Below are 21,812 nucleotides of genomic sequence, written 5' to 3'. Positions count from 1 at the left end.
ACCAGCAGAATATGACATAGTACAAACAGCAGTCATTAAGACATTTTCTGGCATGGAATGTCTTAATGAACTTAAAAGAACTTTAGCCATTTGAGAAGGTAATTACACATAGATATAGTTAAGATCAAAGACTCTCAAGGCATTATGAATTAATTACACAACAGCTGAATAATTTCCGAGAGACAAAGCACTATTCAGACTTCCTCTGGCCTTTTCAACTAGTCTCACTGACGAAACAGAACTAGCAATTTCAGAAAACCAACTTTACTCAAGCTAGAATTTGACCCCAAAAAAGGTATTTATCATTAATAAATTGTAGCAGCAACTTACCACACCAGAATTTCTGCTGTCATCGCTAGCATAATCTGTAACCCCATCCCCTTCCTTCTTGTCTCCATCCTTCAAACGTTTTTTCTTGCAGCGACCACCATTGTAGATACCGATGTCTGTCCTAGGAGACAAAATCTGAGGGAGATCAATAAATTCAGTATTAGAAACAGTTAAGGACATGATAAACTTGAAAAAAAAAATGTCTAACATTAGATAACAATTTGTCAATTATGTACAGTTCTCCTTATAATAAGCATAAAAAAAGACTATCAAACAAATTTGAAAAAATGACAAACCACATCCATCATTTCATCAGCTCCCAATTGCATGCTCACAAAACTGATAGCAAATTGGGCATATACAACAAAAATAAAACATCCTTCAAAATACCAGTAATCACACTCAGGTTTTCAAGCAGTACCTCATCTTTCCCTAAGACTGGAAAGCTAACTGCTTTTCAGCCATGACCAGCTGCTTAAATAGTGGTAACAAACAAAAACGTGTCCTTGTTGTGCAAGTCGTGATACCATGATGTAATACTGTTCCTCCTAGGCACACTGGCCACCCAACCTACTCCCAGGCCTGGCAAACAACGTAGCTGGAATACTCCCACTCTACACACTCATTTGCTTGAACAAATGTTGAGAGGGTTAAAAAGACGAGCAGATGCTCAAAAGGAATACAATGGAACCTACTCTAAAGGCCACTTCCCATTTCCCCCTTGTATTTTTTTCTTTACATTACAACGACACTACGTAAGACATCCACCTATCAAAATGGCCCCTTTTCTCCTTGACAATGGGTGGCCGTCTTACACAATTTCAACTGTATTTTTTTTCTTTCTGTGGACTGTTTCTCTTACCTCCAATAACGTGAAGGAAGAATTTTTCTTGAGGAAGGTGCGTGCCGTCCTCTCCTTCCATGACTTGGCAGCTGCCACCTGTGACTCCAGCTGGGGCAACTGGTCCAGCCTGACAGGGACAGGTCGCCCTTTGGCCACAAGGCCCTCCAGCACCTCTAGGTAAGCGTACTGCTCCACACTCTGAATGCTCTCCACCTGGAAGGCAAAAACATCCCGTCAAACAAACGGTTATCGATAAAAACCAGTTAAAGCACAACAAATACAGTCAGACCTGCTCTCACGGCACCTGTCCAAGACAATCACCTGTACAAAACAACCACTTCTACCCCAGTGTTTTTTAAAAAATATTATAAGAGTCTCCAAGACATCCACCTGTCTGAGACAATCATTCTTCTCCTCAATAATGGGTGGCCCCCTTGAACAATTTAAGCTGTATCCTTATGTACTGCTGCGTCTCTGACACGTATACACTAAAAGATAAGGCTTAAAATCAGCTTTACAACAGATTCTGAGCCAGAAGAGCTGTCTCCTTCAGCATGGAACTGGGTGTGGCAGGAGTGATTTTGCTCCCAGCCCTCTGGCATGATACATTTTAAATATGTCTACATAAGCAGATACATATATTTAGATCCACAAGAGTTTACGCACTTACAAACATGTAAAGCCAAAAATAGCCAGACTGCACATAACCACATAAAAGGAATGTATTAGCACTCACACGTTCAATTGCATATCAGGGAAAAAATGAGGGTAAAAAAATTCTTGCTTTCTATGATTAAAAAAATTCACTGTGCACTATAAGGTTTGGCTCCATTTTTTCTGAGATGATTTTCTTTATTTTTGAACTTCCTGAAGATGTGCAGGGAAATAATGGAGCAACAATAAATAGGCAACTATATACCTTCTGTATCCACTCTTTAGCCTTCTTCACCGCTTCCCTCAGAGAGGCAATGTTGGGCAAGAAAGCGGGAATGTTGCGAGCCTCAGCAATGATGGCTTCCAGGGTGGTCAACAGGTGGCGGGGTCTGAAGTAAAAAAAAGGAGAAACTCAGAGATCACAGTACAAGATGGTCAAAACCACAGAAACTACCTCAAAAAAAGAGGCCAAAGTCCAAAAAATAAACACTAAGATTATAATCAGTATCATGCTTCTGTACTGAAATCAAACTCCCTCCCAAATTTCAGATTGAAATGTGACCCTACATGTTTCTGTATTGATATTTCTTGTTACGTCTCTGTTCACTTGTCTCATTTGTCACAATCTTTGTGAGTGTCGCTCAGTGTGCCATGTAGCTGTGCTGTGTCCAAGGTCCGTTCCTCTGCAAATAATCGCCAGTCACTGTCTACCTCTCCAACGAGTAGTACGTTCTTTTGTGTATATATATATTTAGTATGGCTCGTTCCTCTTGCTTTATGATTGCTAAACCTTTCTACAATGTTTTTGTAAATCCTACAAGAAAACTATAATTTACATAAGGTAGCAATGCCAATGAAAATTAAAATTTTCAGTTTAGCCCTTTTTTATTTGGTACCTAAGAAAGAATTTTAAATTCTAAGAATTATGCTTCTTGAATTTTAAGAATCGGTTCATAAATAAAAAAAGTTATGGGGTTGTAAAGGTCGGCAAAATATAGATGACCCACATATAGGAAAATACTCCTAAAAAGTGGACCACGCAGTAGCAGATTCTGTAAGAAAATCGACAATATCTCTGTAACTAATCAGAGTGTCAGAGAGAAACTTGGCTACCCGATGTGTTTTTGGGTGTAGAAATCATTTCTGCAGTCAGAATTACTACTCATTTCGTAGTTTTTTGGTGTACATATTACGATTTTGCAAAAAAGGGGTGTCGGGATGAGTCCATTTTATCTATAGCATCGTATCACAACATGGGATCTTTAAAAATATATTACGGCAGCGTGAATAAATAATTGCAAAGTTTTTTATGACTTTAGACCATGCCACCCGTAAAAAATAAGTTAATTCAATCTAGCATGCCGTACAATTAAAAATTCTTTTTCCCCGTTGAGGCGCGAACACCCTGAGACGAGATAACCTCGCCTCGGAATACCCCCATTGCGATGTTACAGGGGAATAGAGAGAAAAACAACCGGATGCGTGCGCCCGCCATTGCCCTATTTCAAGTGACCAATGAACGGGCCTGGAATAGTCATGCGGGGATTTGTAGGTCACATACACTTGCCACCAGAGTGAGGGGAAAATGGCCGGTCTCCGTGCGAAGCCGCTTTGGATAGGGGGGTAGTCGTGCATTTATGATCGGATCTATACAACTACTTGACACAGAACAATCAAATTTGAGCACACTATAGAGGATAGATAGATCTATTACCATCTCGGCGTTGAAATTCAAACTCCTTATAGTTTTCAGTGTACACGATACGAAAGTGTTCCCGACACCAAAAGTATAGGTTAATTTATGTGTACAAACTTCAACGTCCAATTTTCTGATTGGTAGCCGAGTTTCATTCAGATTGGTTCAGAAATAGAGCAGACCGAGGTTGACAAAGTTAGTCACCTACGCTTCGGCCAGGTCCGCAAAGTCGCCCGCAAACCGGGACCAAATTTTCACCGCGCGGGAAAGCCCGATTGGCATTGCTACATAAGGAATCCCTGGCACAAAAACGCAACAAAAGGGAATGTACGACACAACCACATCTTGCACATAATTTCACACCATTGTTCAAATCATGTCAAATGCACCCATGTTTGTTAATTCAAAAGAAGAGGTATAAATATAACAACAAAAAACAAACGCTAGTGCCAGTAAAAAACAAAACAGACAAACAATAGAAAGTAAGGAACTGGGATCTGCAAGTCGCGTCCCTTCAATCATTCATTCCTCAGCTCCATAAAACAGAAACATTAATTAACAAGATCTCCAGAGAGACACTGACCTGGCCTGCAGGCAGATGCGAGCCTTCTCCTCCCACCTCTCGCTGACAGTCAGTAGCTCTTGTAGCTCAGCCATGGCCTTTTCTACAGCTGGATGTGGTGCCAGACTGACACCGGACTCTATCAGCTTGCGCATAGTGTCTAGAGTCACCGAGTTCGGTTCTCGCATGGAACTGCGTACCTCGTCCAGCCACCTGGCTTGTTGCAGAACCTACAGGTGAAAACATCAACAAGGGATGTTTCAGTAACAACAAAAGAAAGTCTTTGACAGAACAGCAACTTCTTCTAAATTAAAATTTTGATTTTTTACAATTTATAAGATTTTAAGGTTCATAAATAGACTGAACACCTGGGCAATTAACGACAATTCATTCATTGAATGAAAAAAGATGATGATGATGATGATGAAGGTTATTAAGTAAGTGTCACGAAGCTGACAAAGATGACAGCAGTGCTCAGAGTAAAGAGGTAGAGGGAGACCCTTCCATAGTACCCATGGAACATCTGCACAATCAAATTTTACAAAAAGTACAACTCCATGTGTTGTTTGCAATTTAATCGAAGAAAAGTTTTTGAGAGTCAAAAACACCACACAGAAGTCAAAACACAGCCGCAGAATAAAAATGGATCCTGAGCTCACACATGCATTCATATTTCAGTACTTCAGGCACAGAGAAAGTTTATTACATTACCTCCCACCAGAGATGAGAGAGCAATCACCTGTTTCAGTTTAGGGATCTCTGGGAGGTCGACATCCAAGCCAATGCCAAACTCTATAAGAGCCTCCACTTGCTCAGAGTCAGGTGTCTCTGCCTCCAGAGCTTCTTGTGCCTCCACACGGAAATCCAGCACTCGGGTTAGCAGTTCCTGAAACATAAACATTCAGAATATTTACTATTTGTTGTTTTAGTAAGGCTTTTACTGCACTTGCAACACAATTAAGTCATATATGTGCGAAAGCTTAGAGGCATTAAAAGGGAGTAACAAAATAGAAAAGGGGAGATAAGGATGACAGATGTTTGATAGGAAAAAAGGAGCAAACCACACCTCAGCACCCCCCAACCACCAACCTTCATTCTGTGGCATTGTAGCAACCACCTACATACAGAAAGGAGGAGGGCAGCAGAAATGCAGAGACTAATATGGATGGACATAATTAAAGTCATTGACAGCATGATCAGTGCATCACCAGTGAATTGAACGGCAGATCATTGCAGGTCAACTTCGAAGGCCCCCAAGGCAGAGATGACACCCTCGGCCAGACAGCCAGCTGGCTATATCTAGTAAGACAACTAGAACCATGGGTCTCAACTCAGAATTTTAAAAAAAGGAGAAACTTTCCTCGAGATCGCGACAGAAGACCATTTAGGGAGACACCCATTATTATTATTATTATTATTATTATACTGTTTAAGTCGAGAATGCTAGGATAATTTCAAGTAAAAGTGTAGCGGTAGAGGAGTTTAGCGGAGGAAATGGCGGAAGCGGAAATCCGCTAAATAGCAGAATACAGAGACCCATGTAGAACAAGCAGGAGTTTAAGCAATAGGAAATGTAAACACCTCATTATCCAAGATTTACAAAGTTCTATCTGCTCAGAGCCTAGTTTTGAGAAATTTGACGTAAACAATTTTGAGTTTCACAACATGTCAAGCTTTTCCTTACGCTTTACTTTGAATATCATGATAACGACTCCATATAATCTTATGATTTTGAAAGAGCAAATTGAAAATTTGGTTTCTGGCCTCATGGTCTTCTTAAATCAAAACTGCCAAACATGTCAAATATAATTTTGTAATTCTAAGGAAACGACCCCACAAACTTCCAAGTGGTAGTGAGTTCTGGCTCACAATGTCAAGCATACGTCCGTGACACAACGTTCTGGTGGGTGGTCACTTGGGTGTATACTTGAGCAAGACACAATAACCCCAGCACAAATACAGGAAGCTGCACAGTGGCAACCAGCAAGGGTGTGTTGATTGTCTGCATTGGCACGACACTGAGCATATATAATGTAATTTTTATGAATTCCAGTATGCATGAGATTTTGAATTTAAGTTTGTATGTACTGTAAACTGAACATCCCTAGAGAGATCCATAAAAAATAAAATTGGAATTTCACTTGCATACTGGAATCATAAAGATGAATTTCAAAATGTGTTGCCATTTTAACAAAATTGCCACGATTTTTACACAAATGTGTAAACACTAAAATGTTTTCCCAGAAGTATATGTTAAACAGAACATGTGTACTCACTTTGATTGACTTGGTTTCTTTGATAACACAGGGAAGTCCGATGACTTGTTCATAGAAGCAGTTCAGTTCCTCCAGAGTCAACTTTGCGACATATTTGCCCTCAATGGACTGTCGATTCCTGTAACAAAACATCATATTGCAAATCAAATACTGCTATTCCTTCCATACAGAAAGAAACACATGCATCAAATCGACTGCTCCGTGTAATACTCAATATACATCACTTTTCAAACTGGAGTCTTACACTAATCAGTCAAAATAAATAATTTCAGATTTATTTTATTCCTAACTAATGTGACATCATTAGATCAAAGTTAGTTTCCACTTCTTTTAACCAAAAAGAACCCCATCGAGTTTAGCACTTACTAATCTAAAATTCATATTTTTCAAAATCATGGTACCCCAAAAGAACCCCATCGAGTTTAGCACTTCCTAATCTAAAATTCATATTCATCAAAATCATGGTACCCCAAACCACCAATTCCAACAAATAAGGAATTCAAGTTGCATTACCTGGTTCTGACTTTCTTGCTGACCAGCTGAGCGGCCACACTGGAGCACTTCTCTGCCTCCGTCACGGCACTCACCAGGGTCTGTAGTAGGTCAGACTCTGGGAACTTCTTGTCCTCTGCCTCAGCGATCAGTTCCTTCAGCTCGCCGAGTTCTGTTCACAGAAACAGAACGTTATAATAGTCTCAACATCAGCAAAGTATGTTAGTGATACGTAATGAGAAGACTAAGATGGAGCCGCCCCCCCCCCTCCCCCCCCAGGAGAGAAGAAAGAGAAGAAGGCTAAGATCCATCAGAGGCGGGAACAACAGGCTGTCTGATCTCAGGCAAATCCCTACCTCAGAATTACCAAGTTCTATCTCATATTTTAGACTGTTTGTTTTTTATAAATTACTATAAAGACCATAGACCAAATGTTCTACCTGCTCTATCAAAATCATAACATTATTCAGAATCGTTATCAAGATATTCAAAGAATTGCATTAGAAAGAGTTTGACATGATCTGAAACTCAAAATCTTTTACATCAAATTTTTCAAAACTAGGTATTGGGCAGACAGAACTTTGTCAGTCTGAGGTAGTGATATGGGACACAGCTGGCTGGAGGTGGAGAATATTGTCCAGAACAGAGACAGGTGGAGAGCCCTTCTTGGCAGCCTATACTCAATACCAGGGTGAAAAAAGGCGAATGATGATTATGACAAATGAGAAGCACATGGCAATAATTATGGTTGTGGACAGAAATGGAGAAAACCCAGATCTGCAGATAGAAATAGAAGGTCGAATCAAAGGACCAAACCGCTATTGCTATTCTCCAATTAGCAAAAATGCGAGCAAGACAAAAATAATATAGAATATGACAAAAACCATGTTCTAAACTAAATATTAGAATTATTACTCCTGTCAGTTAGCAGTACAATCAGCTGGATAAAGCTAAATGAAGTAACACTAAGGTAAAGTTTCAATCAAGAGGGTCTCTATGACAAGAAAGGTTCATAATCACAGCACAATGGTTGTGAAACATTAACTCATTGAAGACGTCGGGGACCCGGCAAGGTCAACAAACGATGAAGACGCGCCTGCAAATTTTATTTTAATACCTCAAAACTAATAGAATCTCAAGGGGAATGACTCCCAGTGTTAGTTAAAACATTTAATTTTATTGTGGTTGTATCCCTTTGACCATTGATCATCCGAATTGTCTCCTATCAGCAATCTGCCAAACACACAGACCTGACCTACTTTTTACATGAACAAGAAACAGAGAGCTGCTGGATGCTCCTTTCACAACCAATGAAGGGATCGGGATTATTGATTCAGGAGACGACAATGCTCCTGGCAATATCACTATTCTTATAGATAATATCACTTTGTATTACTTGATTGAAACCATCCTATTTGACTACAGTCAATTCTGCCATCCATGTGCTTAGCTCATAAAAAGAGGTTTTTTTCACATTTACGTATAATGTGCTTTTTCACATTTTATGTGATTATACATGATGATCTTACTTTGTGTCCAATTTTATAACTGTACAGTTGATAGGTTTATCACATTGATTTTTTTTTAACTAGGTAAAAATCGTGCGTTTCCAGGGAAATTCTAGGTGAAAAACTTGCGCCTTCAACGAGTTAAGCACATATATCACTCAAAACAGCCACGATTTTCATTTTCATGAATATAAACCAAATAGTCATTAAAACGACATTCTTAGAAGCACAATCCAATGAAGCCACGGATTAATTCCCCAAGTTGACGAAAGACTTGTCAAACATTTTGTTGCACTTTTCTTCTAGACAGGTACCTGACAATAATTCTTTCAAGAACCAACTAACAAATTTTACACACATTTTAAAGGACAGTCGAACCTGTCCAAGATGACCACCCATTTTCAAGGAGAAAAGTGGTCATCTCAGACAGATGGTCCACTTGAACAGAATCATTATAATAAAGAAAAATGCTTCAGGGGTGAGGTGGTGGGCGGCTGTTTGTCGTTTGTCTGGGGTGGTTGTCTTGGACAGGTGGTCATTAGAGCAGTTCGCCTCTATTTTAATTTTGTGCCTTTTCTTTCAATCAGTTCATTCTACAGAAACTTACCAAGTTTCTCATCTCCAGCAGCTTCGAGAGCATTCCTCACAACCATGTTCCAGTTGTCGTAAGATTCCGCACGCACCTTTAGTCGATGGAGCATGCTGGGAAGTTCATCGAGGGTGTATCTGTAGCGCAAAACATGCTGCGACGCTGGGCAGTCACACAGATCCTCTACGTGGTACAAACAAGCTAAGCGACCTGAGGACCAATCACAAAATTCATTATGTTCTGCCAAAACTCCACTGTATAAGCATTAGCAAACACATTACACAAGCTAGGGTACTCATTCTCCTAACCTTTCCAAACATTAGGGAGAGTGGCAAAGTGGCACAGGATTTTCGCCAGAATCTTTACTGCTTACTTATGAATTGGTACACCAGATGAAAAGAAATTTGTAGGCACAAATGTATAGTCGTGTGGTGTTCAGAAAAAGCAAGATGATGATCAAGCAGGAAAGTATAAGAACCCATACAGTAGCACTTTCCAACACCCTGTATCCTCAGAGAAAAACAATCTCTACAAAAAGGTAACAAAGAATCACTCTATTTGGGATCACGCTAGAGATGCCATCTCACTGTAGGACAACTTAATAGAACCAAGTAACCCCTGCACAATGCAACAACAGCACAGTGTATCATTTTTCTCAAATGTGAGGCTAAAATGAAATAACTTCTACTATCACAGAGAAGAAGAAAATACTCACTGGGCTGACAAGAACAGGTGACTGAGGACAAAAAGCATGTGGTCTTGCACACGTCACACTGTCGTTCATCATCAGGCAGCAGCTCAAAGGCTTCGCGCTCAGCATTGATGGTACCCTGAAGAATTACCATAAGAGTTGGGGATAAAATAAAAACAAAAACATAGCTCAAGAAAAAAAAAAAGAAGCAAAATGTAAAAAATCTCAAAGGTTTTTCACAGCCGTTGAACTGCATTTCTGCTTATTAAGCACAATAAAGGTTACATTACATCAGTACAATAGCAACACAGAAAATATGGGAAAGACTGCACCAGAATCCGATATCCACTTCTTATAAGAGAAAAATTAGAAATAAAGAGAGACTTCCCAAAAGAAACCCAAGACAGAACAAAATAACTTCTACTAGTCCAGCATTGACGTTTTAGAATATAGCGTTCCAAGTCCCTGCTGATAAAAAAAAGTCCAAATCGGTGCTTCCCAGCAAAAGAAAAGGCAAGATTTTTTTTCTAAGAATCTGATGAAAAAAAAATAAAAATTGGGATACACAAGAACGAAATCGAGAAAATCGGGATGCTTGAGACTTGGGACAAAAAATCGGGATATCCCAACTAAATTGGGATAAGTGGCAGGTCTGAGCACATTACCATATTCTATTTCTATAAGAAAAAAAAAGCAAGGTACTGGGCAGAAATATCAAAACAACAAGGTAAAAAAGAAACTACACTAGCAGCACCCTTTTATTATTCGCACATTACAAAGCAAAATAGAAAGACTGGAGACACCCATCATGCGGATCACGCAACAGGAAGGAACGCAACGATAAAAAAGAAAAAAAAACACAGAAGAACAAGCTGAAAAGCTGTACTGACCCGGTCTAGCAGCGCCTTCCGCAGGTCTCTCTCCTCCTCCACCATGGATAGCATGTCCTGGTGCGTGGCTGCCGCAAGATTGAGGTCAAGGCTATCAGGATCCGCAGCCATCTTACAGATGAGTTCCTCGTGCGAGAACACACACTGGCGGTGAAGTGAGCGGTAGTGGTCGATGCACGCTCGACCAATGGGCAGCTGCAGAACAAGTGAAGAATACATTATCATTTATTCTTCAACATTGTTCACTCAATACTAAAAAATTAGCAATAACTTAAAAACTCTTTTAAAACCTAACACCATACACCGCATGGCAATAATGACCATTTGGCTAAAAGGTAAATGCCTTCCTCCCCTCTAAAAATCAAATATTATACAAATAACTTTTTTTGCTTCTAGGAATGCATTACCTCATCAAAGCAAAATCTAAAAATGCTCAAATTTTTAAAAGAAATCTGCAAGAATATTTCATGTATGGGCTGTCCAGTCAAACTTAATATAACGAAATGTTGTTTTATCCTAACAACAACAAAAAACACCCAAAAAAAACTCTGCCTTTAGTATTCTTTTCTTATGACAAAAAAGAAAGTGTTTTCTAGTGAAAGCAACACAAAGGCTAACTACCCAGTCTGCAGGACAGAAATTGACAGCCTCTGCGAAGTTGTAGCCTTGGTTGAAGCCAGCATGGTAGGCCCGTGGAAAGGTCACCACAAACTCTCCAGCACATTGGTCTGTGCGCACAATCTGAAAGTGAAAGAAATAAAAACAGATCATTAGGCCAAGAATGTAGCAAAATACTTGATTTGTCACAAATTCAAAATTGTCTCAAGTAACAACACAGGAGGTGCTTGTGGAGAAATGATAAAGATAACACTAGCAGCACAACACATTCATCACGGGAAGAAAACCAACAAGAAGAAGAATGAAAAACTCATCAATGAAAAAATGGAGAAACAGCGTATCAGACCCGGAGGTCTTTAGAAAAATCTAAGCATTTCATTACCCAATTAGCATTCAAAATAAGAATAAAAGATCTCAGTATACAAATCGAATGCTTTGTGTAAGAATCCGCCATTCTGAAAAGTAATATATGACGGAGTCTTACACCGAGAAGTCGCAATAATCTTTTAAGCTAAAATCAGCCAGACACTGAGAAGATGTGGAACAAGTGGTCCGATAAAACAAAAAGGTAAGTCTCCTCACAGGCACTCCCTTGGCCATAAGCAGGTTGGGGTTCATGATGGTGGTCAGCTGGTGCAGTAGGTCAGGGGCCTGTTCAAACAGTTCCGGCGCAGTCTCCCGCATGGCATCCTCAAACTTGGTGGCTGCTGGGCCTGGCACTCCGTACCAAGACTTGGGCTCACCCCTGGACATAGAAAAGGAAGTAGCCAGAGTGAACGTCATTTGTATGAGTTTTACACACTTTACAGGACCATTCATAGTATCCAAAAAGGACAACCAGTATTTTTTAAAAACCTACAGATTTCAGCGTTACAAAAATTTTCAAACAACCTTAGTCAAGAAATAGATTAAAACTACAGTTGCCCAGTGTAAAACATGTTATCACCAGAGTCATTCGCAATCCCTGAGTGTGAGTTTGTTACAAGGATAATACACATTGCCAGTTTTCACCATCTACAGAGTATTGTTCTAAAAACAAAAACCCTTACACTGGATGACACCTGCATGACTTTTGATATAAAGTAGCAAAAAGTACTCAAAAACTTGCTGCCTTATACTGAAAAGAACAAAAGCAACCTATAAAACTTTAACTTTATTCAAAATGGTGTCATAGGCCACTGCAATACCAAAAGCCTTCCCTTTTTACCATCACTACTATTTACCGCTGTAAATAAGAAAAAAGGTTTTCCTCAGCACCCAGCTTTTGAACTTCCTGAGAGACTGCATTTTTATACCACAAAGGGCAATCAATTTGAAAATAAACAATGTCAAGGAAATCTACAAAACAAATGTGTTTGACAAACATCAGAGGGTTAACAACACACAGGAACACTACTGTCCTCAAAATCAGACTCTTACAAGTGAGGTGACAAAGGTAACCATTAGCCCGCGTGACTCACCAGTGCAGGTAGTTGATGGAGTAGCTCCAGTGGTCTTCAATGTGCCAGCAGAAGCTGGAGAAACACATGCCAACATAGCACCAGGGCACCTGTAAAAAACAAAAAAACATTTCAGGATAATCTCAGCACATCATCAACATAGCAACCAATTTGGAGTGGGGTGGGGGATCCAAATCTCAGTTGCCTGCACTTTTCTTTAAAAAACCTAGCCAACAAAAATGAATGCAATTCTTAACACCTCAGAGACTTTCCTGGCAAGTCAACCATAACAAAAATTACATTGCAATAGACCTGCATGTGAGCCTCAACCAGATTGTCTGAAAATTTTGCGCACCCAATAAGAGCTTTTGTGGGCGTCGGACTTCAGACGATTGTCGGCAAACATGCAGGTCTAATTGCAAGACAAATTAGCCTCTCAGGATTTTTATTACCCACTTTAAATAACGTTTAGTACTTTTTCTTGGGCCAGTGGTTATATACTTATACGAGGAAACAATGTCCATTTTTACCAGTTGCATTGACCAGTTCCTGAAAAAAAATGATTGCATAAGCTGACTTGTGCTCAACCTAAAAGCAAAATCAAACGCCCATATCAGCTATTAAAAAAAAACTCCATCACGACAGGCTGCCTCACCTTCGCCTAGTTTGCTTAGTAGAGGTTTTACGGCGCTCGCAACTGTATAAGGTCATAAGAGCGCCAGAGGATTAGAGGTGTTACAAGAGAGTAACAAACATAAAAAAGAAGAAGGGGAGACAAGGACGATAGATATTTGATAGGAAAGAAGCAAACCACACCAGAGCACCTGCCATCCACCCACTGCCTCACCTTCATGCCAGAGATATCAGCATTGATGTGGCACAGAACAGACTGCTCCAAGACAGGCAAGTTATTCAAGTTCCACCCAGAAGTCACATACTCCTGGACAAAAAAGTTGTTTACAAAATATAATATTATGTGCAACACAAAGTAAAAGTTTATATTGAGTCCAAATAATATAAGAACATTTTCAATGTAGGATTTGCAAGATTCGAAAAAAAAAAAGGTGTGCAAGTTGTGGGCTTCTGAGAAACATTGGGTGACATCTTTCAAACTGCACTAGAAGATGTCATATAAAATCTAATCAACACCAGAGAGTACAATTGCCCAAAACACAAAATTATCAACAAATTCTTTTCTATTTAAGCAGAATCTCTTCGTCTAAAGTGTAACTGCTCTGCCAGATATGATAAAGAGACTGGCTATAATTGAGTGACCCTATCAAGCATTAGACATTCTGCTTTATAGGCTGTGCTCAATTTATGTCTTTCCCATCTGAGAGTAAGAAGAATAAATACAGCAACTTAAGCTGCATTGCAAAAAGAAAAAAGATTCTTAAAAATAACCCTGACCTCATCTTCTGGTAGTAGATCCTCTGTGTTTTTGGTGGGGAACCCGCTGCCCATTTCCATGGCGTGGATATCAGCACCATACTGCACCATCACATTTTCCTCCAGGCTTTGAACCAGACGCCAAAACTCCCGTTCAACTTGCTGTGTTGTCACTCGCTGAAAATGTAAAAAATAAAAAATCAATTTTTTTTTTCATTAACTCTTCAACAATGCCAAAATCTTGAATTTCCTCTTATACAAGGTTCACGTGAGACTCCCATAAATCTCTTGATTTGGTCCCTTCACTTCACTGACTAAAATTATCTATTTCATTCATTCTTCCAACCTCCCACCCCAGTTTTGTAAACTATAAATATAACTAACTACATCCCTTAAATATTAATGAGCTCATATTTCAAGGAGAAAAATATTTAACTTTCCTAAATTTAAGGTGCAGAGAATAGCTTTCTATGTTTCCATCCACTGTATAACATTAATAAAGATAAAAGCCCACTGACTCAAAGGCAGCATTGTCCTTCCTTACTTTTTTTTTTTAATTCATGTTACAGATAGCAAAGGCTTTCACTGTCAGAAACCATCAAGTAATTTAGTTGATAGGAAAGCAAATTATTCAGCGGTTTCCAAGACATTTCCCAATTGAGACTTACATGAACGGGCATTTTGAAATAAGATGCCTTGAAGTGGTCCGCCATCTCTCCAAAAGACTGCAAAGTGTAGTCTCGCTTGCTCTGGTCAAAGCCATATGGTTCTAAAGGCTTGCTGCATGCCTGCAAGACAAATGAAACGATATTCAATTTACATAAGGATTTCTCTGAAACATACACAGAAACATGCAAGTCAAGTCATTTAAAACCAAGACAATCTATACAAAATTTTTCTTCTATCCACCAAGCAGTAAGCCAAGGTTGGCGGTAAGTCTGCCACAAAACAAGTTGTCATTATATGGGTTTGAGTTTTAGCTTGAGTAAAGAGAAGTACATCCCGTGCCCTCACATGACCGTATGCAGTTGCAAAAGCCGTAAAACACTTACCAATCAAAAGAAAAGTACATCAACACAATAACAGTAATATAGTGCAAAGAATAAGCAAGACGGATAGACAGAAATAACAGAGGGAAAGAAAAGCAGTAGGACCTACCAGTGGCCCCCTATAACTACCCGCTGTAGGAGTTTGATGCTAAGCTTACCTGCTTCACGCAAGCTGGGCACCTCCAGTCTCCTTTCGGCACCTCAGCCAACGGTGGCACCAAGCAGTAGGTGTGGAAGGCATCGTCACAACCGTCGCACAGTAGCATTTGCTCATCACCATCACCACGGCCGCACATATGACAGTAATACTTGTCAGCCTGCAGAATGCATAAACAGAAAACATTAAGACTGAAAAGCAACATATGAAAACTATAAATGACTTTGTCCTACAGCATGTGCTGGGGACTCTATCACAAACATATTCCACAACAGGACAACAAATGATAAACTTCAGGATGTAACGTAACGTATTTTGGTCCTCAAGGTAATACACAACTAGCATCCTTTGAAAGTAATCAAAACTCAGAGCTTCCACAAGCTGAAGCTGAAAAGTATGGAAAATTCTGCAGGGTCCAGGGAAATTTAGTACTTTTAGAGGGTTGAAAATGGCATTTGGGAGCCTGTTTGAAGAGATTGCCAACAACCCACACTGCCTATTTTTTCACCAAGATTTTGTCTTGCTTGATTTCTTCACCTGCATTTCTTTTTATTGCTGGCAATGTTTAAAAGCAGGTTTCCCTTCCATTGCTACTATAATTCGATTAATTTGTCATCGCACCATTGATAGAAGTAGAAGGCAAACCTGGGAATAATGAATAGATATGTACCTTCACAATAGTTACCCAGCGTATAGATCTACCCTAATTTTCCTCAATTTTCATGCCTGAATGTCGCAGGTCACAACCTCGCAACATCACTTCGAATTATTCTTGATTTTAGTAGTTTTAGCACAAATTTCTTTCACCGCAGCCCTTATCGCGTTCCCGTGCCGTAGAATCTTCGCACTGATTATTTCTCTAGATCTAGACAATACATTTGCAAAAAAGTATCTTTCTGACAGTAATTTTCCATCTGAGATCACAAGTCAATTTACTAGATCAACGCACAGATTCTCCAGCCGCGACAACAATCCGAAGATAGACAGACAGAATGAGGGAATGGTAGAAAGGAGGAAAGTGGCACAAAAAGTTCGCCATATTTTTATCAATCTGCAGGTAAAAAAAGTACTGCCGACCAACCCGCAATGACTGCAAGGGGCATAGCGGAATAACGGCCGATGGCAGGAAAAGCACAATCCGGCAGGTTTCTATAACATTAACTTATTGCCGAGAGAATTACCGTAATTATCGGTAACTTATACAAGACGATATGAAGGCGAGTTTTAATACGCACTTTTGGTAGTCCTACATCGTCGCAGATTTTTACACAGGGAGTTGATAATGATGGAGGCACAAGTATGGAACTGGCAGAAAGTACGGATTTCCGTAAAAATACAGAAGAGTGGAAGCACTGAAAACTGTTCAAAATGGTCACCTATTGCCAGGTGAAAATAGGTTGTCTTAAACAGGGGGATGTTTTGGACAGTATCGTCAAAACATTTTTTATAAATCCAACGGGGAAAGAGGTACACAGGATTGTATTGGGTAGGTGGTCACTAGACTGTACTATCAATGGTGTAAAAAACAAAAAACAAGTCCAAATGGTGGCAATACTAATTTTGTTTCTTTATGGCCTTGAAAATGTTTAAAGAAAAAAAATCATCCAAGTCATTAGGCACAATCGCAATTTAACAATATTTATAATTTAGACACAATTTCGAAAAAAACATATGTTCTCTTTGGAAGGGAGGGTCAAAAACAGAGGGAGGTCTTTTTCTCAGCAAGCTCCATCTATCTGGAACCATCTCCCATAAAATTTGAAAGATATAAAGAAGGAAGCAAAATTTAAAATTCAACACTTAAAAATACACTTCATGAAATGCCATCTTCATATTTAGTCCTTCTCGAGTTGTATTCTTTTCTATGGAGTCGGTGTTATAGAATGATGCATCATTATAATATCACTGCATAACTTACAGCCTGTTTTAGCACAAAAAAGCCCCTAAACACAATTGAGCACCACTTTTAGAAAATGTCAAGTGTAACTTACCCCTGAGTAGGCTCCTGGTATAGCCATCTTGATTCTGCTCTTTCTGTTGTCCACTTTCTCTTCTTTGATCTCAGGATCATCTGTAAAATCAATGGCATAAAAACTGAATATTCGGCAAGGGTTCTCTGTTTTACAACAGCTTGCATGTAAGCTAAATAGGGGAAATGCATTTTATTCTCAACTGCTACTGAGTCAAATTTCTGAGAATACATTTTTTTTAACAAAAAAAGGGTTTTCATCATCATTCAAACAAGTAATGGAAGATATTCCCACAACCTATACCCACCCACCAGCACATGTTTTGGTCATCTTTTTCCTCTGAGTGCCAAAGACATGGGCTGTAATTGCATGGATATATATAACGCAAACAAAGGCATAATAAAACAGGTCTCCGCAGGCTCCTCTTTGTCCACTTAAGGAGAAAAAAAAAAGGGGGGGGGGGGGGGGGTACTTATTGGCTGCGACCTTGAATCTTTAAAAAATAAACCAAAAAAATTGATGGAACAGAACCACAAGTTTCAAAACAAGATCTGTTGTTTTGGGATTTTTTTAAATACTGGATGCTCTACTATTGGTCTAGGCCATCAACCAGGGATTTTTTAACACCTTGTCAAATCAATTGTTTGTCTTACTCCTGGCTTTGGCACAACTCTTGTTTTTCTAAGGTCAAAGAGACTATAGGGCTCTATGCACTGAAGGTGTTAAAGTCATACAGCAGCACATGATGTAGCTCTGCCTACTGTTGGGGTGTGATTGTTTTTCTTCCTTGTAGGATATGTGCAGAGGGTGGGAATGGGTTGGGGTTGCTGAGTGGTAAATAAATTTGTTGAAATCAGAATCATGAATATTACAATCGTATTTTTGTAAAATTCAAAAACAAAAATGGTAATGGTTTCGCTAAGTTTGCAATGATGAGAAGACCTGCAACGACATTTACTTTAAATTAAGATAAAAACTTAAAATGGGACAAGAAGACAACTCTTGTTCAACATTTAAATCTCAAGCTACTCTTTACTTCAAGGGACATAAAAAAACATACAAAACTGACTAGTTGAAAAAATTATAGCACAGATAAACCAGGGTCTGCCTTTTAAATTGGTATTTGATTTGAACTCGCTCTAAAAGACTTTCAGCAATTAAGACTACATAAAATTCGATACATAAAAATGAAACAATTAAACATCAGTATGTCAGACTTTAATAATAAAATTCACGCTGTGAATCCCGTTCTTTCCTATGAAGTGCATAGCTAAGCTCTCAACTCATAACGTTCGTTATTGTCCGAAGTATTAAAAAATGTATATGCCTGCAAAAACAAACATTACCTTTAGAGCCAGGTACTGCTGCTTTGGGGCCAGCGCCAAAGAACTGAAGCTTTCTGAGTTCACTGTTAGCACTGTAGTCAATGTCAGGATCCTGAGGGCAACAAAATTAAAACAACATATGTAAAACTTACCTTGTGTCTAATCCTTTTATCTTCTTCTTTTTTTTTTTATTGAATGATTTCAAACAAATAGTTGACTAGCCCCTCATGCTTCTAATCCGTAACATCTGTCAACACCATTCCATTATGTCTCTGGCCATTCACCTCAAAGATTTCATTTACCCTGAAAAAGAACTTCATTTAACCTTGACAGAACCATTCCAATCCAGCAAATGAACAATATTCAAATCTTTCACCCAGTAACTTCAACCTCTCTTTTTACTTAACACGCTAATCTAACTTCCCACGACACATAATAACCCGTTTCTGTTGTGAGAAATCTTTTTTTTTAACTTTCCATGCTCTACACGCTTTCCAAAAACAAAATGAAACCCCTAATCTTGCTCCACTTTATATACATGACAAAAATATGTTCTACAGTGGCTTCAACTTCAGTACCACTTGGTCATGTCTCCTTTTTTCTCGTACCCCTGCTAGAGCTTGGAGAGCAAATGACAGTAAGATAATTTCAAAATGCAGTTGATTTTACGGACATGACGGCTTTATCTACATACAATGAAGCATAATCCCTTGCCTGACAGGCAGCCACATACCACCTGACTAGAGTGGCATTACATTTGGGTATGGTATAGGAAATAATTTCTTTAACATGTGAAACTTTCATACAGGACCTACAAAATTTTTCACCCTTCTCCAAGAAGATTAAGCCCTTGATCCTACTTGATCATGTGACTCTGACCCTTTTTCTACTTGCCACAAAACCCTGAATGTACATTCATAACATTCCTAACCCTTTTCCCCTATTTGCTATTCTTGAAAAATTGCATTTTTTTCGTACACACAGAACAGAAAATAAAAATGTTTCATTCCTTTTCTTTCTTTTTAAAAATCAATCTTGATAATCAGGGGAATCTAATTAGCTACCTTTAGAGATGCTTTCAGTTTTTTCACTTAAAAAACAAGCACTACTTCAATATTTTTAAAAGTAGAATCAAACTTGTTCAGACCAAAAACTTTTAAGTGCAAAATTATTCAACAAAAATGAAAGATCACCTGATGCTACAAAGATATTTTTAAGAAGTAAAATGCCTTCAACATAAAAAAAAAAATGAAATGCTACATCCAACAATGTAAAAACAATACATCAAATGACAAACTATTAAAATTCCTTCTAAAATATCCACAAAGTTCACAAGCAAAAATATTACACTTCCTTAGTTTTTGCACTAGTTTTCAATAAATAAAATGTTTTATTAGAAGTTACTTACCAAAACTGAAAAATTGAAAAGAACCTCAAAATATACAAGAGATCACAATCAAATTATACACACAAACCTGTTTGTATAATCAACTTATGAAAATAAAAAAAGAAAGGAAAGAAAGAGTCACAGCAGTTAACTATGAAGGCATGTGATTATCTAAAAAGCAAACGTGTACCAAAAACACTGGAAAAAATTTTTCTAAACCTTCAAACATTTCATTTCATGAGTCTCATACATGTCTTTAAAAATTTACATAAAAGAGAAAAGTTTAAAAGAAAAATGCAAACCTTGAATGCTAAAGTTGGGTCAGATAGTTCTTCTTTTGTTGGAGATGGGCTCTGAAACAGCCCAACAGTAACAACATTAGAAGGACTTGGGGTGTGGCCTATGAACCAATGTACTCCATGATGGTGATTGTGAAGCACATTTCAAAATGGCAGCATAGAAAAATGAGAAACTCTTCTGTGCTTTCTTTCTCAATATTGTCCCCATAAAGGAAAGAGGCTGATAACGTAATATGAAAGGACCTTTTTAGATAAACTATGTCTGTTTCTTTTTTTTTTAAACTGCCAGGAGTCTATTTTGCTATTAATAGTAAACTTGATCTTATGTAAAGAAAAAATAGAAACTCAGATTAGAATGGGACTTACAAGACCATTAAACTGCCTATAGCACCGTCATAGAACACCTACCAGACCATAGCAGAACAATTAAGAGAGTCGACTGATAGAGAGAAAGGAAAAAGCACATGTTTCCCAAACGTTTTAACACGAAAGAACTCATAACAATGTAACAGTGCATCCAACAAAAACACACTCATGGTGGCAAAAAACAAGGAGTTCCAAACTACCTCTCCACCTGCAGACATTTTCAGTGAGCAACCTCAGTTTAGTTGGGTTTTTTTTAAAGTTATTTAGTGAAGGAGTGTGGGAGCCTACCATAAACAATAAACATACAATGGAGGCGAAGGCAACACCAGCAAAAAATGCAACATCAAAACAAACAGTGAAGAAGACACTATGAGCTCTTATGCATGAGCACATAGCCATGAACAAAGAACAGAACAGAAGGCAACACAATGCCAACCTCCTTTGGAGCTCTCTTCGATTTGCGTTGCTTGTCAGCAGCATTCAATTTCCAATGAGGCTTGTAGTCTTTGTCAGATTTGTCTATTTCATCTGACGGAAGAGGCTTTTGCTGTAAATACAGAGGTGGTGTAAAACTTTTAAGCACGCATCATTTTGTAAAATCTAAATAAGGAGGCATTTACAACGCATCTCATCAAATTTATGAACAGGGATACAATCTACGAAAAAAGATAACACAAAACTGATTATGGCAGTGGTAAAAAAAAAAAGAATTATTATTCACTATAACAATTCTTTTTATTATTTAAACAAAGAAAATTGTTCAAACTCCCCAACTTATAGCATTGGGTCTACTGTTCATAAAATTTTTAAAATCATATCGCAATAGACAATCCATGATAATGCTTTAACAGGACAACAACTTGGTACAATCTAAATGTTCCCAAATGAAAAATACCTCTGGAATGCGGCTGACCGTCTCTCCTTTCTTAAACAGAAAGAATGGAAAGAGAAGCTTCTCGTAGTGGTGCTTGAGGGTTCCACCCAGGCCCCTGCCAGATGGGTAGCCCATCCGCAATGCCACCTGGGCCCAGCGTCTTTCCCTCGAGAGGAATTCCATACCACCCTCCTCCTCCACAGTCTGAGAACAGAAACAAAAAGACTAGCCTTGTAAGACATCATTCAGCACTGACATACTTACCCACATTTCAATATTCATACGAGAAAAAAAAAAGAAGAGAGAAATTGTTTGGTTGTGCCTCTTTCAACACAATAGGGTTATTTATTTTAAGAAGCAGGACCCCAAATTCAACGCCCATCTCTGATAGGGCCAAATTAAATGGG

General features: G+C 38.6%; 1 protein-coding gene across 3 annotated transcripts in view; it reads right to left on the bottom strand.

Moving 5' to 3' along the window:
* LOC101856320 (lysine-specific demethylase 5A) overlaps window positions 1-21,812 on the bottom strand; it is a 50,618-nt gene that overhangs the window by 18,834 nt on the left and 9,972 nt on the right. For all 3 annotated transcript variants that reach the window (XM_013091503.2, XM_005091953.3, XM_013091504.2), the window contains exons 5-26: window positions 21,427-21,609; window positions 20,968-21,078; window positions 20,169-20,219; window positions 18,501-18,591; window positions 17,176-17,255; window positions 15,186-15,344; window positions 14,647-14,766; window positions 14,000-14,155; window positions 13,437-13,529; window positions 12,611-12,699; window positions 11,733-11,895; window positions 11,154-11,273; window positions 10,533-10,727; window positions 9,667-9,781; window positions 8,970-9,161; window positions 6,876-7,026; window positions 6,363-6,480; window positions 4,826-4,972; window positions 4,108-4,316; window positions 2,094-2,217; window positions 1,193-1,387; window positions 331-465 (exon numbers count right to left, since the gene is read on the bottom strand). In XM_013091503.2, the coding sequence (XP_012946957.1) occupies window positions 331-465; window positions 1,193-1,387; window positions 2,094-2,217; window positions 4,108-4,316; window positions 4,826-4,972; window positions 6,363-6,480; window positions 6,876-7,026; window positions 8,970-9,161; window positions 9,667-9,781; window positions 10,533-10,727; window positions 11,154-11,273; window positions 11,733-11,895; window positions 12,611-12,699; window positions 13,437-13,529; window positions 14,000-14,155; window positions 14,647-14,766; window positions 15,186-15,344; window positions 17,176-17,255; window positions 18,501-18,591; window positions 20,169-20,219; window positions 20,968-21,078; window positions 21,427-21,609 (2,997 nt within the window). The remainder of the gene's footprint in view (window positions 1-330; window positions 466-1,192; window positions 1,388-2,093; window positions 2,218-4,107; window positions 4,317-4,825; window positions 4,973-6,362; window positions 6,481-6,875; window positions 7,027-8,969; window positions 9,162-9,666; window positions 9,782-10,532; window positions 10,728-11,153; window positions 11,274-11,732; window positions 11,896-12,610; window positions 12,700-13,436; window positions 13,530-13,999; window positions 14,156-14,646; window positions 14,767-15,185; window positions 15,345-17,175; window positions 17,256-18,500; window positions 18,592-20,168; window positions 20,220-20,967; window positions 21,079-21,426; window positions 21,610-21,812) is intronic.

Source organism: Aplysia californica, unplaced genomic scaffold (genome assembly GCF_000002075.1).
Source record: "Aplysia californica isolate F4 #8 unplaced genomic scaffold, AplCal3.0 scaffold00038, whole genome shotgun sequence".
NCBI classification, from domain to species: Eukaryota; Metazoa; Mollusca; class Gastropoda; order Aplysiida; family Aplysiidae; genus Aplysia; species Aplysia californica.
The sequence above is the reverse complement of the archived record's forward strand: the minus strand, read 5'-3'. Positions and strand labels throughout refer to the sequence as shown.